General features: G+C 35.8%; 1 protein-coding gene across 1 annotated transcript in view; it reads right to left on the reverse strand.

Moving 5' to 3' along the window:
* LOC120523791 (dTDP-D-glucose 4,6-dehydratase-like) overlaps nt 1-21,168 on the reverse strand; it is a 60,314-nt gene that overhangs the window by 4,955 nt on the left and 34,191 nt on the right. Inside the window, exons 4-10 of the mRNA XM_039745390.1 lie at nt 18,486-18,576; nt 14,268-14,410; nt 8,689-8,787; nt 6,274-6,333; nt 6,141-6,184; nt 5,504-5,669; nt 3,856-3,911 (exon numbers count right to left, since the gene is read on the reverse strand). Of these exons, the coding sequence (XP_039601324.1) occupies nt 3,856-3,911; nt 5,504-5,669; nt 6,141-6,184; nt 6,274-6,333; nt 8,689-8,787; nt 14,268-14,410; nt 18,486-18,576 (659 nt within the window). The remainder of the gene's footprint in view (nt 1-3,855; nt 3,912-5,503; nt 5,670-6,140; nt 6,185-6,273; nt 6,334-8,688; nt 8,788-14,267; nt 14,411-18,485; nt 18,577-21,168) is intronic.

The following is a 21,168-nucleotide window of genomic DNA, read 5'->3' on the forward strand; positions in this document are numbered from 1 at the left end:
CCCCACATTTTATTTTATATAAATTTTGGACAGTCCCAAAATATATAACCTATTGAGGCTGGTGCTAGATGACATCATTCACAGTTAGGGTTCCGTTCCCAACACATTTTGGATTATTTTAATCTACAAAGATATGTACAACATGCAGTTTTATGAAGAATTGCAGCATATTTTGCATAGATTAGTGAAAAGTACCGTAGATACTTGCGTATTAGTCGATCTCGCAGATAAGTCGATTGCATTTTTAAGCCGAAAATTACGAAATTTGTTATGACCCGCGTATAAGTCAAGGGTAAAACTTGGGTTTTTTCATTGTCTTTCCATTGTCTTAATAAGTACGGTCTTCTCACCAATACCTGCTACAGTTCGATTTCCTGGCATATCAAATGTCATTGGCGTTTCATCCATGTTACCAATGTTACTGAGATCAAAGTCATGCCTTTGTCTTTGCTTGATAATAAATTTATTAAAGGAACTGTCCTTTTCTTTTAGATCTTTCGGCAGCTTCTGCGCGATTTTTGTTCGCTGACAAAGGCACAGCCCATATCTGTTCATAAACCGCGTACACCAGCCAGCCGATGCTTGAAATTCCAACAAAGGCTTATGTGGTGTTATGGGTCCACAGCTCTCTTAGCAAAGGCCATTTTAGTTTTTAAATAAATAATCACCGCGCTCGCAACTTAGCGAGCAAGCAGGGTGATCTGCGGTGTGGGCGTTTCTCACCTAATGAACAGGTTAGGCACTGCCCACATCCGTGATTGTTCCTGTGGCTAATGTGCTGCAGCTGCTATGTCCTCTCTGCATATAAAGAGAAGTGCGAGTCAGGTAGAGAGGAAGGAAGAGAGAGGGGCGGTGCGAGTGGGCGAGCGAGCGATCGCAGGCAGCTGTGTGGAAGCCTGGGTGGTAGGCCGGGTTTTTAAAGGATTGTTTTTCTATTTTATTGATTTTTAAACCTCCACGTTTGCTTTATGGATTATTTATTTAATGAAGAGTTCTTTTGAATCACTGCACTGTTTACTTTGAAAACTGATTTTGATTGACTTTTTTAAATAAAAGCACTGTGCCATTACCCAGATTTTATGGAAAATTATTTTGCCCCGCAGATAAGTCGACCCTGTTTTTTTGAATGAATTTTAAGGCATAAATTTTTCGACTTATACGCGAGTATCTACGGTATATGCCATGAGTAAATGAATTCCATTCTTTGCCTGAGACATCTAAAGAAAGGTCCTTTTCCCAGAGTTGCACCTATAATCACCTAAAAGGTGGCCACCGTGACACTAATTGATAAATTCTCAAAATACTGAATATATTTTAACTAGTGATGAGGAAATTATCTGCAAGTGTGGATTCTGATTGAAGATAAGGGAAATTAGGCAGATTTCTTTTAACAATGTTTCTGACATAAATAGAAAAATAGGTGTTGTAAGGGAATGCCATATTTAAGACAATTGATCAAAGTGTAAACAAACTGTCAACATAGATACTGTATTTGACGGTTCAGATACCCAAAACATCTATTAAATATAAAAAGTGCATACTACAGTGAATAACTGCATTGGAAGTTGATTAAAAATGGTTTATCCTGGACTCTACCATAGTTATACCTCTAAGCAAGGTGACCATTATGGCCTAGGATAAAGCATGACTGCCTATTGTTTTGAACCACGACTGGAAAAGGAGGCTGCTGCTAGCCCTAACTAGTGTCACCACCTGAAATAGTGCAGCTCCCTTGCTTGTGGGGTACAGCCGATGCAAACTGGGAACTTCAGCCAACCTTTCAGACTGCAACTGGTAGGCAATATCAGAGCTCTGTGGGTACCACCAGCAAAGAAAAAAAATGGCTCCCCTTTCTGAGTGTACCATTAACACGTGAAAAGGGGAAATACTAGGAATATGTTATGGCATGCTTGAGGGAAAAAACGTTACCAAATTCAATCAATGAATGAAAGAATGAAAGAAAGAATGATAGAACTATTCCAGTTTTTTGGATGTATTCAATACCTTGTCTAAAAACATGACCCATTCAGCACAGTCTTTGATGAAAAAGGTTTCCCGATTTAATAGTGTTCTTGTAAGTTTAGAAGCTGGTTATGCTATTTGTTCTGAAGATAGAGTACACCTGCCCTAAGACATCAACAATGAAAAGCCTGAGCATTTAGGCTTACAAGACACGTAGAATATAATGATGCTGCTGTCAAGGTGGTTGCAGTTTTGAAGTTTATTGTTTCAACATCCAGATAGGACAAGGCTGGTAAAAAGCACCCAATTGTATTCAAGGGTTGAAATTTTTTGCACCCTGCTCTCTTTTGTGATAAGTTTGCTTAATCTGCTACCTGACATTACTTTTCAATTAGCTACTAGACTAAAATCAAACTTACTTTAGGTTAACTTATTTTACTATTTTCTCTAGAGATTTTATCAAATTTATTTCAGTAGAGATCATTAAAATAGCATTAGGCATTGTTTAATCATCTGGGAAATACATTATCTTTGTAGCTGCTCTGTGCAATGTGGATGACATTGTCTTTCTTGTCACTTATGGGGTCAGTTATGTTGGCCTTTTGCCACAAGAGGGACATTCGATGATGCTGAATATTTTACTAAGACCTTCCAAGCTCATAGCCTTTTTCATCTGTAAAAGATGAATTCTCAATACAGACCCTTGCATTCTCGTAGGTTACTCATACATTTCTATACCTTTGCATTTATTATCTAAGCCAGATCTTGAACATTTGGTGAATTAAATTAAGCAACTTCACTTTAAGTTGCTTCATTCCTCATGTATCAGATGTTATCCATTGTTTAGCACAGCGTTTCTCAACCTTTACGTATATGCGACCCAAGTTTTCATAACAGTTTTAATTGCGCCCCTCTAATGTTTCTTGAAAGGAGCCCACTAATACCAATTTGTTCTTTTTTAATTAATGATACATCATAGATGCATATTTTATTATACCTACTTAACTTTTATCGACACATATCTAGCTATATTATTTTTCTAGTATTAGAATGTAGTTTAAGTTAATTTGTTTTTGTTTCAATAGATGTACTTTTCATATTTTTGATTCTTGTTTTCTTTTTTTCACATCTTCGCACCACCCTTTTTGTTACTTCGCGCCCCCCTAGGGAGGCCCGCCTCACAGTTTGAGAACCACTGGTTTAGGATATCATTGTTTAAAACTAACAATCTTGCATGTTTTTTCTAGGAAAAACATTTTGATAAAGCTCAGTTGTGTACTGATGTTATAGGTTTTATTTCCTTTAGTAATGCATTTCAGTTCACTGAAAAAGGTACTAAAGTTTCATTCTTATCATTGTGACAACACATTCTCGATGATGGCAGTAAGTGGAAAGTGATCACTCTATGGATCAATGCCAGCATAATTTGTGTTAATGTCTTGTTGTGACACATAACACAATCTAAGATAATGTTTATTTGGTTGCTAGTACCACCATCAACTGAAATGTGTTTATGAATTTTCTTTTGTAGAAAGATGGTGGGCACACATTAATTAAGCATATTCTGCTGTTGAATTTACCATGTCTATACATGCCCCTTCTGCTCTTGTAATTTTACCTTTCACCTGTGACCCTTTGAAATTAAAATCATCAGTGATCAGAGGTATATCAGCCACTGCCTAAGACAACATTCAACCATCTTGATGAAATGAAGATTGGGAGATTAAGGATATTCAAATTATATCCACTGCCAACATACTCAACTTAAGTGTAAATATAAATACCTTCCCCCGGTCCAATTATAAACAGTATATCGGCCATTTATGAACAGGTGAAGTGTCACAACCAGTTGCTCTACTGTATATATCATAAAAATATATAAATTGCATTTACCTGTCGGTAACAAAATCCAGCCAGTTTTCCACATCACGGTCAGAAATGTTTTTAATCTGTGAAAACAGATAAGCACAATGAAATTTAAAGTACATATTTTTTTGGACCTGTAATTAATCAGCAACAATCTAATAGAAAAGTCCACTACTGTCTAATACAGTATAAAAAAAAATCAGTATTCCGTCTGTTGTTAACGTCATTGATAAATTATATAAGTTGGGGTCTAATGGTACAAAATTCTAAAAGTGGAAACGTTTTGCTGAAGTGGGGACACACTGCAGAGTACAATGGTAGCACAGGCTATAGCAGCTGCCAATTACCATACCAGCAAAGGCGTTAAGATGACTGTTAACATATTGAGTGTGAATGAAAGCATTCTGGTCAAGTAAGGCTTTAAGTGAAATGGGTAAATGCCAGTGAATGTATAAAAATTGTCCCTCGCTTCCAGGTTTGGCCAAATGGAATTCCAGGCAGAATAATCTACAATAAATAGTGCTGCAGATAAGAACATGAATTTACATCTGACAAGTGATATTTTAGCATATAGCAAGCCATGCAATCACACTGTATTTGAAACAAGACCAATAACTGAATCTGCTGAAAGAAAAAATGACAAATTGATTCTCCTGATTGGGTCCATGCAGTTTCCCTGCTTAAGAAAGTGTCAAATATTTATTTTGCCTTATACAATTTCTTAAGGGCGGAGTGGTGGCTCTGAGGCTAAGGATCTGCACTGGTATCCCGAAGGTTGCCAGTTCGAATCCCCGTCACTGCCAAAAGAGATCCTACTCTGCTGGGCCCTTGAGCAAGGCCCTTAACCTTCAATTCCTCCAAGGGCGCTGTGCAATGGCTGACCCTGAGATATCACCCCAAGGAGTATGCGAAAACTAACAAATTCCTAATACAAGAAATTGTATAAGGTGAAATAATGAAGAAAAAAAACAGACATTACTGCTCAACAACAATTATTTAACATTTCTCTCACATGCAGTTTTCCCGAGCCTCACAGCAGCAACAAATTCTTTTTTGCTAGTCTTTGAAGTTCTGCCTGGCTCTCATCCTTAGTCTGTTGCAGCTCTTGCAAAATGGTGTAGTCTGGTTCACACAAAAATGCACAAACAATGACACTGAATGTGTTGTCGCTTTCACGCAACTGCATATGTTTGTTGTGCAAGTAGAAACGTGCTGGTGAAAATGATAAGGAAAAAAAACTGACCCTATTTAAAATACCTAAGCACAAGAACCACAAAATAAATTCTCAGTTATACCTACCAGGAAGTTAGCTATTAGTAATGAAACAAATAAAACTGCAAATACCCAAAAATACAGAAATGGACAGGACACCTGGACTTCTTTTAGTAAAGAATCAGTCTCACATAAATGGACCATATTTATTTGAAAACTCTCTGTATATGCACTTAGTTAATTTTAAGACGTAAATTAACACACAGCCATACACTAAGCCTTGAAGGTGACATATTTGGAAAGTTATGTATTTATTCATTTTTAATACAGCTCTACAGAAAATGTCTGGCACAAATAACAGCATGTCATAATTGTGAAACAATCTTAAATTAAAAAAAGCATAAACTATTCATTCATCTTATGGCAGAAGCAGTAATAGTTATAGTAACAAATATTGACCTACCAGTTTAATCAACTCCTTTGCCAATTGGATAATGGACAGCTCAAACTTTGTGCCTATATTGTAAATCTCTCCAGGCACTCCCTTTTCCAGAACAATGAGAAATGCTTCGGTGACATCGGCAGCATACAGAAAATTGCGCGCTTGAAGCCCTGAGCCATGAATACAGCTGAAATCAAAAGTTACTTTGAAATTAAAAAAAAGAAGCAAAATAATAGAAAATGAAATGACTTTTGTGCAGTGTGAGTTATGGCAGCAAATAAACATTTTCCAGAATTAAAAAAGAAAAAATATATATAAATGCCATATGAGATGAGGCAAGAGACCTAAACAACAAAAAATTAATAAGGAAAAGCATTAACATTATATTAAAATATGGTTAACTTAGAGGTTAGTCTCGCTATGCAGTATTACACACTCAAATTACAGTAAAGACTAAGAAATACTGAAGAAAGTACAGGTTGCACAAGGTTACAGCTGAATAACCGAACAAATGTTCATAAAATATATGACAGTAGCAAAGTAAATCATTAAATTGTATTCAGTACCTTTGGAATGAATGACATATATTTATTTCATTTGGGGCAAAATGTTTATGAATAAAAAAAAAACTATAAAACTTAATTGCATGTAGGTTTACCATTTTCTGCCATGCTGTAGCAATGAGATGAATCTGGGAATGACCTAAATCAACAAAAACACATTTTTAGATTCACATCACAGTAGTGATAGACATTTTACAGATTTAGGCTAATTTAAAGAGATGAACATACTTTTTCTGGGTACTGCTGTGGACCATAAACATTACAGCTTCTGGTAATAATAACTGGAAACTGCAAAAGCAAGTACTGTATGTCAATATATCTAAGCACAAAATGATAAACAGCAATATGTTGAATGTGAGCAACAATTTGTCATCAGAAACAATTGTGCAAGTGCTTAAAAAAAAAACCAAAAACAACACTGTTCAAAAGTGCAGTGCTAGATCTTCAGTAAATAATTAATTAAAGGTTCCATGTGGAGGTTTGAAACGAGCAATAATTAATTTCATTAAACTGAGGTTACAATCCCAGGCAAGTTTCTCAATTAAAAACAGACAAGTCCCAATGCCTCCTCCCAAAATATGGTGTCTGCTAAGCTTATCCCATTAGGGATAAGTAGCATTAGGAGGAGCTTGCTGACAGGTGCAGTCATCCTGTAAATTCCAAGTTCAGGTTCTTACTGTTAGTACGTTGGCTTCCATAGGACTACCCACCAAACCCCACTCACGTCTCCCTCAGCTAGTCCATCGGCATCTACAGGGGAGATGCTGCACAATGAGGCCACTACTACTCCTCTCTGTGTTTCTCAGGTAGAGCACCCCCTTTGCCAGCCTCACACTGGGCACGGCCTGCCGCTCACATTCTCGGGGCATACTCTTGACTACCTTCCTCCTTTCCCCATGACATGGGCTTCTCATCATCTTGCCTCTTTCTCCTTCCTTAATCTCTCTTCTTTTATTCTCTTTCTGATTTCAACCTTTCTACCGTGTAGGCTCCTTTTATACTGCCTGATTAGGTGCAGGTGCTGTCCTCCACCCAATTTGAGATGCAAATGAGGCACCTGACTGGCCCACTCACATTTGCATGAGAATGTGCAATCAGTCAAGCACCCCAATCAATCCCAGAGTGCAGTGTGCAAACAACCTGCATGCTCTAGGAACCGATTACCTATTTAAAAATCTTGCTTCACTGCAGACTTCATCACAGAATCACCAAGCTCCAGTATTTGCTGAAACACTCTGTTTAGGACATCAAGGTGTGTGCTTCAGCTTGTTTTTGACAGTGATGTCAAAGTAAATTAATGCATATGACTCATATGATATACACATGAAGAATAAACTGCCTCATTTTTTACTTTGTAAAGCGTATTCAGTATTTTAAAGAAGTTCTTGGCTAGAATGGAGGATTTAGCAGTGAAAGGACTATTGGACAAAATGCTACATTCTATGCACTATCTGCAAAATTTTGGTCATTTATTTTATAGATGACCCCTTTGTCACAAAAAAATCCCTACAAGCTGGTCTGCTTATTTAAATCGGGGCTCAAATATATTTTAAATGTACAATTTTAAGATGTGATGCAGACAGCCACATCATGCATATCTGAATAGAAGAAAATAAGACAGCAGCACTGCATGCTTGAATAGCACTACCTCAGAAATACCTGGCAATTATATTTCTTATTTCTAAATTGAATAAAATTGATAAGACTTTTTAAGAAATCTAAAGACAGTAAACTTCCTTTAAATCACGACCTTATCAAAGAACACACATATGTTAAGATAAATACCCTAAATCTTTATTTTGGGCACAACTGTGAAGAGTCTGCTACTGGAGCATCAAGTGGGCTTGCTTCCCAATTCCGCAGATAAAAGTTATAAATCCAACTAATGAGAAAAATAATAAATGTTTCAGAATATGCTTTGTCAAAAAGTGGTGGATAGGTAAACTGTAAGTGTATAACATACATGCAATAAAATATGGCCATCCTTAATTCTTACTGGCATTGATTGGTGGAATTTCTGACAAAATTTACGTCTTTCTAAAATGACAGCTATATTGCTTCTACTTTCACTTGTTTCTACAAAAACTGCTGCAAAATTGCGCTACATTTTGCATGTGTATTCTGCTACATAAGTCAAATGGACAGTCATGCAAGAGGCATTCATTTTATTTAATTTTCTTGGATGAATGGATGTTGGGTCTTTTTGCTGCTCACTACCCTACGCCCCAGTAAGATCATACCATAATCAGTGGAACACTGTTCTTGTGGGACCAATAGGTTCAAAGTGAAATCAGTCTCAAACAGAAATTTACTAAAAAGCTTTCCTTTCAGAATTAACAACTTAGCCTCCAGCCTTAGGACAGCAAACCAGAAAATCAAAACGCAATTTGTACGGTTTGATCTTCCCACCAAAGTGTGTTTTTTTACCTTCAATTACCACATAAAGATAAGTACTTGTATTTGTATGTTTTTGGATGTGTGGTCTTACAAGTGACTAACTATATGTGAATTTACTCAAGAGTCAAATATTTAGAAAAGCTTATACATTTCAAATAGTCCAACTGGTGTGCAATTTTTTAATGAATCCACTTCAAATGAGAGTACAGATCCAGAATAGTATTATAAACAACTGATTTCTCATACCTTGTACCTTTTCCAGAAAGACAATATTACACATTCTGCCGCAGCTTTTGATGCAGCATATGGGTTTGTAGGTCTCAATGGTGAGGACTCATCAAACTCCTGCAAAAAAGAAAAATATTTAATACTTTTTTTTTTTTTTTTTACCAAATATTTAAAAAGCAAGTTAAGAGTCTTATATTTAGGGCACTTTCCAAGAGACAACTCTGTTTCTAAGTGCTTTATACAGTACATTTTAACAGCCTTAGCAAAGTAAAATAAGTAGAATACATGTGTGCTTTATGATCCGAAGTTTAGCCTCAAGGCAATAAGGTTTGCATGAAGCAGTTAACAACTTTATTTTGTCAGTTGTAATAATCTTTATAATCTAATAGTCTCAGTTCGTTAGAAACTTATTCTGAAACAAGTACTGTACAGAAATAATACAATTTAAAAAACAATATCAATATGCATCAAAACAGACAACACTGTAAGCAAGTTATGTTTTGATTTGGAAAAAAAAACATTGGAAACAAATCTTAACTTCAAAAGAAGCATTTTAAATGTTAAGAAATGCATACTGATAAAAGGTAAAGTAACTGTATTTGAATCCTATGTAACAGAACAAATTGGCAAGGTTACTTATTATTTCAAGCCATAAAGTTAGTGTTCAGGTTTACAACAATTTTCAAATAAAATTAAAAATAAAAGGGACAGTACTCCACAACCACTTCTAATCATTCAAGTGCTTTTTAACAGAATTAGTTTATGATGGACATTCATGCTGTTAATATAAAATTTCAGCTTTGCCACCTGGACATGGATGCTGCTATTCCTCAGTAACTTTTTGATGATGACAATCATGATCACTCAAGACAGTGCCATAATTAAGAAGCTGCTAACTATCTCATTCCCGTAGTGTATCTTTCATTTGTGTTGTTCAGTGTCTTCAAGCCAAGCATTTAAAAGAAAATCATTGAGTTGTGCTTGGCAGACTTGGCTGGATTACCTTGTGCTCATCTAATAATAGGTATGGCTGCAGAGAAAACTGATACTGAGAGCTCTTCTTATTTCAGTTAGACAATGGCCACAGAAAGTATGAGATCAACCAAAATGGATTGGAAGTTAACTAGTGATATGATGTTGAAACGTTTTAATTTGAAAAGTAATAGCAATTGCTTGTTTTAGGCAGTCTAAGGGGAAAGGGGATAAAGGAGGTAACTATGATGCGTTATGTATGAGAGTTCAAATAGTACATTAAGCAGCCAGGATGCCCAATTAATAGAAGGACTGCAACGATATATGGTGAAGTTGTTTCAGACCCCTCTGAGCAGTTGCTGGCAGCAGTAGTGTAAGCTCCAGCAAAGGACTCTGGAAAGTGTAGTATGGTACATGGACAGGTGTGACTCAGAATGGCCTCTGGGAAAAAGCGAATAGCACTAGAAGCATTCCCAGGGTAAAGGTTATAAGGGTTTCACTACCCTTAGTCTTCTGATGATATAGGAAGGCTGGAGGGCTTCTTAGTGTGCTTATTTTGGAGATGTGACCCCACCAATTATAAAATTTTAGTTAGGACACTGTCATTGTAACATTAAACCAAGAACGGCATAGTCTTGACTGTTTTTGTATTATCATCTTGAAGTCAACTCCATCTGTTCAACTTGTCTGGAAATTGCAAGGTCTGCAATAAATTCCCATTTTTTGTTCATTTTTTTTTGCAACTCTTGTTGTGTCTCCTCCATGGGTCACAAAATTCATGAATAGTGGGTACTGTACATATAATATCTTGATTTTCATGTGAATAATCAGTCTCAGCTAGGGCTGGGCGATTAATCGAAAAGTAACGAAAAATTGACATTCAGAACCTATAATCGATCAAATTTTTCCAGGTCAATTATTTTGATTACTTTCCCTTTAAAAACACTACCGCGTGTGGAGTCACGTGACCCCGCTCCATTACATTACGTTATTCCGCTGACATGTCGAGCATGGAGAGCTTAAACACTGACACAACTGAGCAACAAGAGCAGCTTGTACCAAAGAAAAACGCAGTCTCCGTCATTTGGACACATTTTGGCTTCAGTAAGGATGACATCGAACAAAATGAAGTCAGATGTAGACACTGTAGAAAAACAGTTTCGACGCCCAAAGGTAACACCACCAATTTGTTTCAACACTTGAAGCACAATCACGTTACTGAATATGAACAGTGCATGGCTCAAAAAAAACAAAAAGAGACTGACAAGCGCCCAGCAACAAGTGCCTCCGCAAAGCAGATGTCGATAACACAAGCGTTCACAAATGCCACACAGTATGAGAAGAGTTCAAGAAGATGGAAAGAAATAACTGACGCTATTTGTTATTACATCGCAAAGGATACGACTCCCTTGGCTACAGTGGAGCGAAGCGGGTTTAAACACCTCGTAAAACTCTTGACAGAAGATACACTGTGCCATCGCGATCACATTTTTCTAAAACTGAGCTGCCAGACATGTACAAGACATGTTGTAAAAATGTAGCTGCTGAACTGAAAAATGTTCAACACTTTGCAGCCACATCTGATCTCTGATCAAGTAGGACGATGGACCCATTCTTGACACTTACTTTGCACTACATTGACGACGATTGGAAGCTGCGCCAGAGATGGCTTGAGATGGCATATTTTCCAGCCGATCACACAGCAGATATGATTGCGCAAGGTCTGAAAGATATGCTTTCTGAATGGGACCTTGCGGAAGAAAAACTTTCAGCCATTACGACAGACAATGGTGCAGAGATGAGCAGCTATTTGGTGTCCCCCATGCTGGAGAGTGAGGCAAATCCACTGGACTGGTGGAGGAAGCATCATGTACACTTTCCAACTCTAAGTAAGGTGGCAAAAAAGTATCTCTGCATACCAGCTACTAGCTCCCCATCAGAGCAGGTTTTCAGTTCAGGCTGAAACATTGTTACATGCCTCAGGTCCTGCCTGAAACCTGAAAAGGTTAACATGCTCAAGTTTCTTAGTAAGAACTTAAGAGTAAATTCATGTTCATATAGTGACATGACAAGATCGCGAAGATCTCCTCATGCAACAGTGTTTAGAGAGTTCTATTTTCATTACAACAATCTGTTGTTTACATTGATACATTGCACATTAAAATATTTGTTTACAGAACATGCAAGAAATGCACTGTTTAAAATATTATTTACAGGATATACAAGAGTTATTTTATTTAGAAGTGATACTGCTTATTTTCTACTTTTAATAAGAAAAACATTGAAAATAATTTATTTTGTTTCCAAAAGTGCAAGTTATTTATTTTTACTTTTTTTTATAAGAACAAAGTGACTGTTTGTTTTAGGCAAGGTGTGCTTTAATTTCAGTTGTTCAACACTGGCTTTAATTTCAGTTGTTCAACATTGATGCTCAATAAATAATCACAGATAGTATATAGTGTGTTTCCTTCAATTATTTTAAAATCAAGCAATGCACCCTTCATTCAAAAATCTCTCACTTGTAATACGTGAGCATATTTACTGTACAAAACTTGTCAGTGAACTATGAGGGCAAAAAACTAAAAAAAATAAATAAATAAAATAATCGTTCATTAATCGTGATAGAGTTAAAATGTTCAATTAATCAAGATTTTGATTTTAGGCCAAAATCGCCCAGCCCTAGTCTCAGCCTTCCATGATACCTAATTTTAATTTCATCGTGCTTTTATACTTTTAGGGCCCATGCAGGACAGGACAAATATACAATGACATGCAAAAGTTTGTGCACCCTTGGTTAAAATATCTGTTACTTTGAATAGTTAATTGAGAAGTAAATGAACGTATCACCAAAAGGCATAGTGTTAAAGATGACACATCTCTTTAACATTTTAAGCAAGACTACATTTTTATTTCCATTATTTACAGGTACAAAATACCAAAAAAATTAAAGCAAAGGCTTGGGCACCGGACATGGTCAGTACTTATTAACACTCCCTTTGGCAAGTATCACAGCTTGTAAACACTTCTTGTAGTCAGCTTATAGTCTTTCAGTTCTTGCTTGGAGTATTTTCACCTATTCATCCTTGCAAAAGGCTTCTAATTCTGCAAGATTCTTGGGCTCTCTTGCATGCACTGCTCTTTTGAGATTTATCCACAGATTGTGTACCTTGGAAAAACTGTCCGTTTGAGCCTCTTGAGGTATTCCATTGTAAATTTTGAGGTGTGTTTCATATCATTATCTTGCTGTAGGACCCATCCTCTTTTTAAATTCAACTTTTTGCAGATGGTGTGATGTTAGCTTCCAGAATTTGCTGGTATTTATTGAATTCATTTGTCCCTCTACTAACGTCATGTTGTATGTGCCACAGGCTGCAACGCAAGCCCAAAGAATGATAGTTCAACCACCATTCTTAATAGTTGGCGAGTTGCTCTTTTCCTGGAATTTGGCACCCTTTTTTCTCCAAATATACCTTTTTGCACATTGTGGTCAAAAACTTTTACTTGGATTCATTAGTCCACAGGAGTAGTTAGAAAAATGCATAAGGCTTGTTTAAATATTCATTTGCAAAATTCAGGCACTGCATTTTGTGGTTAGGATGCAAGAAAAGTTTTCTTCCGCTACCTCTATCATGAAAGTCACATTTGTTCAGATGTTGCTGAATAGTAGAACAATGCAACACAACTCCAGAATCTGCTACATCTTCCTGAAAGTCTTATGCGGTGAAATGGGAGGGGGTCTTTATTTGCCTTTCTAGCAATCCAACTAGTAGTTCTTTCAGAAAGTTTTCTTAGCCTTCCAGACTTCAACATGACTTCCACTGGTCCTGTTAACTGCCATTTCTTAATAACATTACAAAATGAAATGAGTAAACAGCTACCTAAAAATACTTTGCCATCTTCTTGTAACCTTCTCTTGCTTTGTAAACATCAGTTTGTTTGTTTTTTTCCAGAGTGCTAGGCAGCTGCTAAGAGGAACTTGTGGTAGCTGATTGTTGGGACAAGGTTTGAGAAGTCAGATAATTTATACAGCTTTGCAATTGTCAATCACCTGAAGTTTTCCTAAAAATGACAGTGAAAATTCATAGCCCTAATGAGCTAATTGTGGTCTGAGACCTTGGGTAAAAATTATCTGAGACCATAAATACCTTAGGGTGCACAAACTTTTGAATGATGTCCTTTCCTTTTTCATTGTACAAAACAAAAACAATGCACTAACCTTGCATGAAATGTTGAAAAGAAATGAGCCATCTTTAACCTTATGCCTTATGGTGATCAGTTCATCTTCTGCTCATTTAACTATTCACAGTAACAGACATTTTAAGCAGGGGTGCCCAATCCTTTGCATGCCACTGTGGACTTTTTTCAGCAGAAGTTGGTTTAAATGAATCTGAGCTTTTTTTTTTAAGGTGTGAAGTTATTTTTTTATATTAAATAGAAAATATCTGAATAAAAATAACAAAAATCTATTGCAACTAAAAAATAAAATAATGATCAATAAAATGACATTTATTAAAAGAAAGAAAAACAAATAAGGAAATATTTTAAAGGGACATATATTTGTAACATGTATACCATGTTAGAATACTGATTTAAAAAACAAAAAAAAAAACAAAAAAAAACCTCACCTTATTGATGCTGTCTCCATAAACTTCATCTGTGCTAACATGGATAAACCTTTCTACACCAGCTTCATGTGCTTCTTTTACAAGTATGTAAGTTCCATACACATTGACAATGTGAAATTTTGAAGACCACCAAAATGAACGATCTATTAAAAGCAAAACAGCTGATAACTTCAGATATAGCAACGAGACAGTATTGATGTAAAACATTTTCATATTCACAAATCTGAAAAGTGATAAAGTATCTTTCCACCCATTAAATGTAAACAACAAGTAAGCATTTAAAGCACATGAAATAAGGCAGTAAAAAATAAAACAAAAATAACAATATCATTCACATGAAAGCACTGGCAAGAGGAATTTAACTTAACATTTACTCTGAGGAATGAAAGTACACTTTATAATTTGTTTATAAATAATACAGTCAATAACACTGAAGATTTAAACATCAGAATTATTTTTTAATCTTTTTAAAGAATGAATGACAAGAGAAAACAGCATCTCTAATGGTATTACTGAAGTAGCTACAAGATAACTCAATAATGAAAAGTGAAATCAACATCTTTCTTAATTTCATAACTATGGGCAAATCAGATAAAAACAAATGGCCTTATAAAGTGGTAATAATTATTTAGAAAAAAAAGAATTTTATAGCATCTATAAACCAATATAGCTTTGGGGCATGTGTTTTACTGCAAGTGGCACAGTGGAGCAGTAATTAACACTAAGGCAGAGTCTAAGTGCAGTCCTTAACCCATTAAAATTGTTGTGGGAGAACTTGAAGTAGGAGTTTGTGAAAGAAACCCAACGACATCATAAAGTTGAAGTTATTGCTACTAAAATGGGCCATACTAGTAACTGAAAGCATAGGTTCATATACTTTTTTCTAACAAAGTAATGTAATGTTGAGTAATTTTGATCAATTAAAAAATGAAAAGTATAACTTTTGTTTGTTTTATTGTTTTCTCATCACAGTTTAGGTCAGGTTTATGCAGGAATTCAAAAGGTTCTAAGGGGTTCACAAACTCTATAAATGCTTTATGAACATATGAAGAATACATAAACTGATTTATCAGAAAACTGCCGAGTATACTACTTATTATCTATGTAAACCAATTTATTAATGATGGAAATATGTTAAGGAGTCATTTATAGCTCATTGTTTCCATTAACATTTTTTTACCAATAGTTCAAATAGCAAAAAAGATTCCTAATGGATGATACAAGAAAATGTAACAAATATAATGAGTAAGTTACACATTATTAAGATAAAAAAGACAGGCAATATCATGTGAATTGCACTAGAGAGTCTTATCTTAGAATAAAAATAAGCATACTTTTCTTTCAAGGTCATCAGTTTTTAGAAGAACACATTAAGTATTGTTAGTACTATAGTATTCAGCTACATAGAGAGTAGTATTTATTCAAATCATATGATGATATCTTATTCTAAAAGGCTTACATAGGAAAAATAATCGTGTCATATGAGAGCTATATTTATTCTACACATGTTGCTTACAATGTAACTATTGTAGACAGCCTATATAAAGTGTAAATGTGAAAACTAGTATGCATAAATCAACCCATGGTTGGGATTTTGGCTCTGAAAGATTCCCAGGTTTGAATTTTATACAAAATCTAAAAAATATGAATTCTTTTTTTTTGCTTAAAAGAAGCACTTAAAAAATAAACAACTGTAACAGTTAGCGAAATGGCAATAACAGGTGTGCCAAGTTATACCATTAATAAATGCATAGAGTCACAAAATTTTAAATTGTGAGTGGCACATAACATCAACATGTTTGAAACATGTATAATAAATTTCATTACAAAAACGAATGAATGACAAAAATTGCTCTTACTTTCAGGAATAAAACGTGGATGCAATCTGCAAAAACCACAACAGATCTCCAAAAAATAAGGAAAACCCCACACATTTAACAAATATCACAAGAACAGATGTTAATTATTTTCTTATAATTTGTTTTTTTTTATTTTTTTTATTTTTTTATTTATTTATTTATTTATTAATTTTATTACAATCAATACATAGCAATCAAGTTTTACAAAAAAAAGAATTATGCTAAGAACAGATCGATCCCAACCTTGAGAGAGAGAGCAAGCCAAACGGTGTAAAATTTAAGGCTTTTAAAAATACCTAAATCAACAAATTCTCTGTGCTTTATAAAATCATTTCAAAATATTACTGATTAGATCATGCCATGTTTTGAAAAAAGTCTGCACAGATCCTCTAACTGAGTATTTGATTTTTCCAATTTTAAATAATATAACACATCAGTTTCCCACTGACTTAAAAGAGGAGAGTTTGGGTTCTTCCAGTTTATCAGAATAAGTCTGCGTGCCAACAGTGTAGTGAATGCAATCACAGTTTGTTTGTCTTTCTCCACTTTAAGACCCTCTGGAAGAACCCCAAACACAGCTGTTAATGGGTTAGGAGGGATTGTGAGTCCAAGACTGTCTGAGAGGTAATTAAAAATTTTTGTCCAGAATAATGTTAATTTGAAGCAGGCCCAGAACATGTGACCTAGTGAGGCTGGGGCTTGGTTGCAACGCTCGCAGGTTGGATCATGCCCTGGAAACATTTTGAGAGTTTTAGTCGAGACAGATGTGCTCGATATATAATTTTGAGTTGTATAATTGTATGCTTTGCATATGGAGCTTGAGTGAATTCTCTGCATTGCTACTTTCCACTCCTTTTCTGATATATTAATTGAGAGGTCATTTTCCCAGTGTCCTCTTGGATCTTTGAAAGGAAGGGATTGTAAAAGGATTTTATATATTGTAGAGATGGAGTCTAACTCCTTGAAATTGAGCAATAATTTTTCCAGCGTGGATGAGGGTGCAAGATGAGGAAAATCTGGAAGGTTCTGTTTAACAAAGTTCCTGATTTGAAGATAGTGAAAGAAATTTGTAGCTGGAATGTTAAATTTGGAACGTAATTGTTCATAGGATGCAAAGACGTTGTCTATATAAAGGTCTCTAAGCAAGTTAATTCCAAATTTTTTCCAGATATTAAAAACTGCATATGTTTGTGAGGGTTGAAAGAGGTGGTTCTTTTGCAGGGGTGCCACAGAAAGAAGCTTCTCCGTCTTAAAATGCTTTCTACATTGGTTCCAGATTCTAAGTGAGTGGAGCACAATTGGGTTATTAGTGTAATGCCGATAACGTGTGTTTATTGGAGCACAAAGCAAGGAATACAAAGAAGTACTGCAGGATTTTACTTCTATTGCGGTCCATGCCTGTGTATGTTCTTCTATTTGTGTCCAGGTTCTTATCGACTGTATATTTGCCGCCCAGTAATAAAACTGGAAGTTAGGTAGAGCCATGCCGCCTTCTGCCTTTTGTCTTTGTAGGGTCGCTCTTTTCTATTTTCTTATAATTTGGAAGAGATTTTCATCAATTAATCCAACTTCCAGAATTATATCTTTTAGGTTTTCCAACAAATTATTTAGTAAGCAAAAAAGTGTTCATTAAATTTTTTATTCTTCTAATATGTTATATAAATAGATAATTACTATAATGTATAATTAATATAATTGAACAGCAAATATTACTATTTTGGACTGACACTGTTCACTTCTTGATCTAATAATGAAAATGTTAACATTTCAAAGCAGTAAAAAAAATCAAACAAACAACTATGTGAATGGCTGTCAACCTGCCTCTCCATCTTTAATACAGCTTACCCTACCACTTGGTGTCTACAGATAGGTGCTAAGGTTGCCACTATGACAGGTGCAAACAACCTTTTGTCATAGCTGTTTGACACTGTATCAATTACTGAGGCCTTGAACAAGGTCCATTTAGACTCATATGACCCCGTATGAGGTTTAGGAGGAAAGAGTGGATGGCAATGCAAACAGAGCCATCTGCTAACTGTTCACAACATACCCTAACTAGCCACATTGCTCTTCCATGCCTGTACAGCTAATTCTCCATTTATCTAAACAAACTCACCACCAAGTGGTGATCAGCTGACAGTGCAGCACCTCTCTTTACTCAAGTGTACAAGATCGGGCCTGTGATCAGATGATAAAGGTAAAAACTCTGACCTCTGGCCCAAGGTACTGGTACTATTCTTATGTTTGAAACACAAAAAACTTCACCGTAAACACATCAAAATCACAATCTTATGTAGAGTCAAGACCATGTTTAATTTACGGTGCAAATAACTTTTCTCTTATGATCTCTGATACTTACCTACATGGGTCTGAGCTGCAAAATGCAAGACAATGTCAACTTTCTCCCTTTTAAATAGTAACCTCACAAACCATGGATCACAGATGTCACCCTGTAGATGAAATGTAAGAGGATTACTGCATAGGACTTTAAACAATCCAATATAGAGATGTACCATGCAAAACAGGAGTTTAAACATTCTATTGCAATATTTCACAGGCGAACTACTGTATTTACATGTATGGCTAACCAAAATGACTGCAAGGTAGCACTGATAACACTAGCAACACTTGTTAGTGACACAACTGTTTCAGTTAATCACATTATTGTACATGTTTAAATTCTCTTAAAATGGTATAGTTAATTCATGTTGTTATTTTGGAAATGTTTTGACATGTTCGGTCTATAATTAGTTTATAAATATTTTTAAAATATACAGGTGCCGGTCATAAAATTAGAATATCATGACAAACTTGATTTATTTCAGTAATTCCATTCAAAAAGTAAAAACTTGTATATTAGATTCATTCATTACACAGAGACTGATGTATTTCAAATGTTTATTTTTTTAATTTATAACTGACAACTAATGAAAGCCCCAAATTCAGTATCTCGGAAAATTAGAATATTGTGAAAAGGTTCAATATTGAAGACACCTGGTGCCACAATCTAATCAGCTAATTAACTCAAAACACCTGCAAAAGCCTTTAAATCGTCTCTCAGTCTAGTTCTGTAGACTACACAATCATGGGGAAGACTGCTGACTTGACAGTTGTCCAAAAGTTGACCACTGACACCTTGCACAAGGAGGGCAAGACACAAAAGGTCATTGCTAAAGAGGCTGGCTGTTCACAGAGCCCTGTGTCCAAGCACATTAATAGAGAGGCGAAGGGAAGGACAGGATGTCGTAGAAAAAAGTGTACAAGCAATAGGGATAACCACACCCTGGAGAGGATTGTGAAACAAAGCCCATTCAAAACTGTGGGGGAGATTCACAAAGAGTGGACTGCAGCTGGAGTCAGTGCTTCAAGAACCACCACGCACAGACGTATGCAAGACATGGGTTTCAGCTGTCGCATTCCTTGTGTCAAGCCACTCTTGAACAAGAGACAGTGTCAGAAGCGTCTCGCCTGGGCTAAAGACAAAACTGCTGCTGAGTGGTCCAAAGTTATGTTCTCTGATGAAAGTAAATTTTGCATTTCCTTTGGAAATCAAGGTCCCAGTCTGGAGGAAGAGAGGAGAGGCACAGAATCCACGTTGCTTGAGGTCCAGGGTAAAGTTTCCACAGTCAGTGATGGTTTGGGGTGCTAGGTCATCTGCTGGTGTTGGTCCATTGTGTTTTCTGAGGTCCAAGGTCAACGCAGCCGTCTACCAGGAAGTTTTAGAGCACTTCATGCTTCCTGCTGCTGACGAACTTTATGGAGATGCAGATTTCATTTTCCAACAGGAACTGGCACCTGCACAAAGTGCCAAAACTACCAGTACCTGGTTTAGGGCCATGGTATCCCTGTTCTTGATTGGCCAGCAAACACGCCTGACCTTAACCCCATAGAAAAATCTATGGGGTATTGTGAAGAGGAAGATGCAATACGCCAGACCCAATAATTCAGAAGAGCTGAAGGCCACTATCATAGCAACATGGGCTCTCATAACACCTGAGCAGTGCCACAGACTGATCTACTCAATGCCACACCGCATTGCTGCAGTAATCCAGGCCAAAGGAGCCCCAACTAAATAGTGAGTGCTGTACATGCTCATACCTTTCAGCTGGCCAACATTTCTAAAAATCCTTTTATTGCATTGGTCTTAATTGATATTCTAATTTTCCGAGATACTGAATTTGGGACTTTCATTAGTTGTGAGTTATAATCATCAAAATTAAAAGAAATAAACATTTGAAATACATCAGTCTGTGTGTAATGAATGAACCTAATATACAAATTTCACTTTTTGAATGGAATTGCTGAAATAAATCAACTTTGTCATGATATTCTAATTTTATGACCGGCACCTGTATAATGTTTCACAGTTGTGTTTTTTATTACAATAAAAAAATGCATAACCACTTAAACAATATGAAATATAATGAGGAATCTAAATAAATCTAAAGAATAGTGAATAATCTAAAGAAATTAATAACTGTAAGGATCTAAATAATTTATTTATGCAGAGTTGTTATTTAAAATATTACTATAACCTGCTTTGTTTGTACATATCCATAAAGCAGTTTTACTACTCATGGCTCCAACTTTGAATATTTCTAAAAACGAGCTGTTTCTCTGTAGTTCAACCAACTGTCAGCCCTACTTACAACTAGTATTAGTATGGTTATATGATGACAATTAAGCAACAGTTGACCACATTAAAAAAATAACTGCATATTTTGATCAGATCACTTTGTACCACTCCCCGAGCCAGCACGATTATAATATGCGCTGCCATCCTACAGCGGCAGGAAAGAGAAAGCAAAAAAATAAAGAAATTATTGCATGAGCAACCAACAGTAATTCCTTACTACACCAACCCAAGCACAGAAACACACCAGTAAAGGCAGAGTTAAGTTAAAAAAATGATTATAAGAAACCACACACACTTAACAAAAACACCTATATACATATTATCGCGCTGCAGCACTTCCCACACCACACAAATCACGGCACAAAACACTCAACCACATACGCCACTAATACATAAATATGAGAAA

The sequence above is a fragment of the Polypterus senegalus genome, chromosome 2 (assembly GCF_016835505.1).
Source record: "Polypterus senegalus isolate Bchr_013 chromosome 2, ASM1683550v1, whole genome shotgun sequence".
Lineage (NCBI taxonomy): Eukaryota > Metazoa > Chordata > Cladistia > Polypteriformes > Polypteridae > Polypterus > Polypterus senegalus.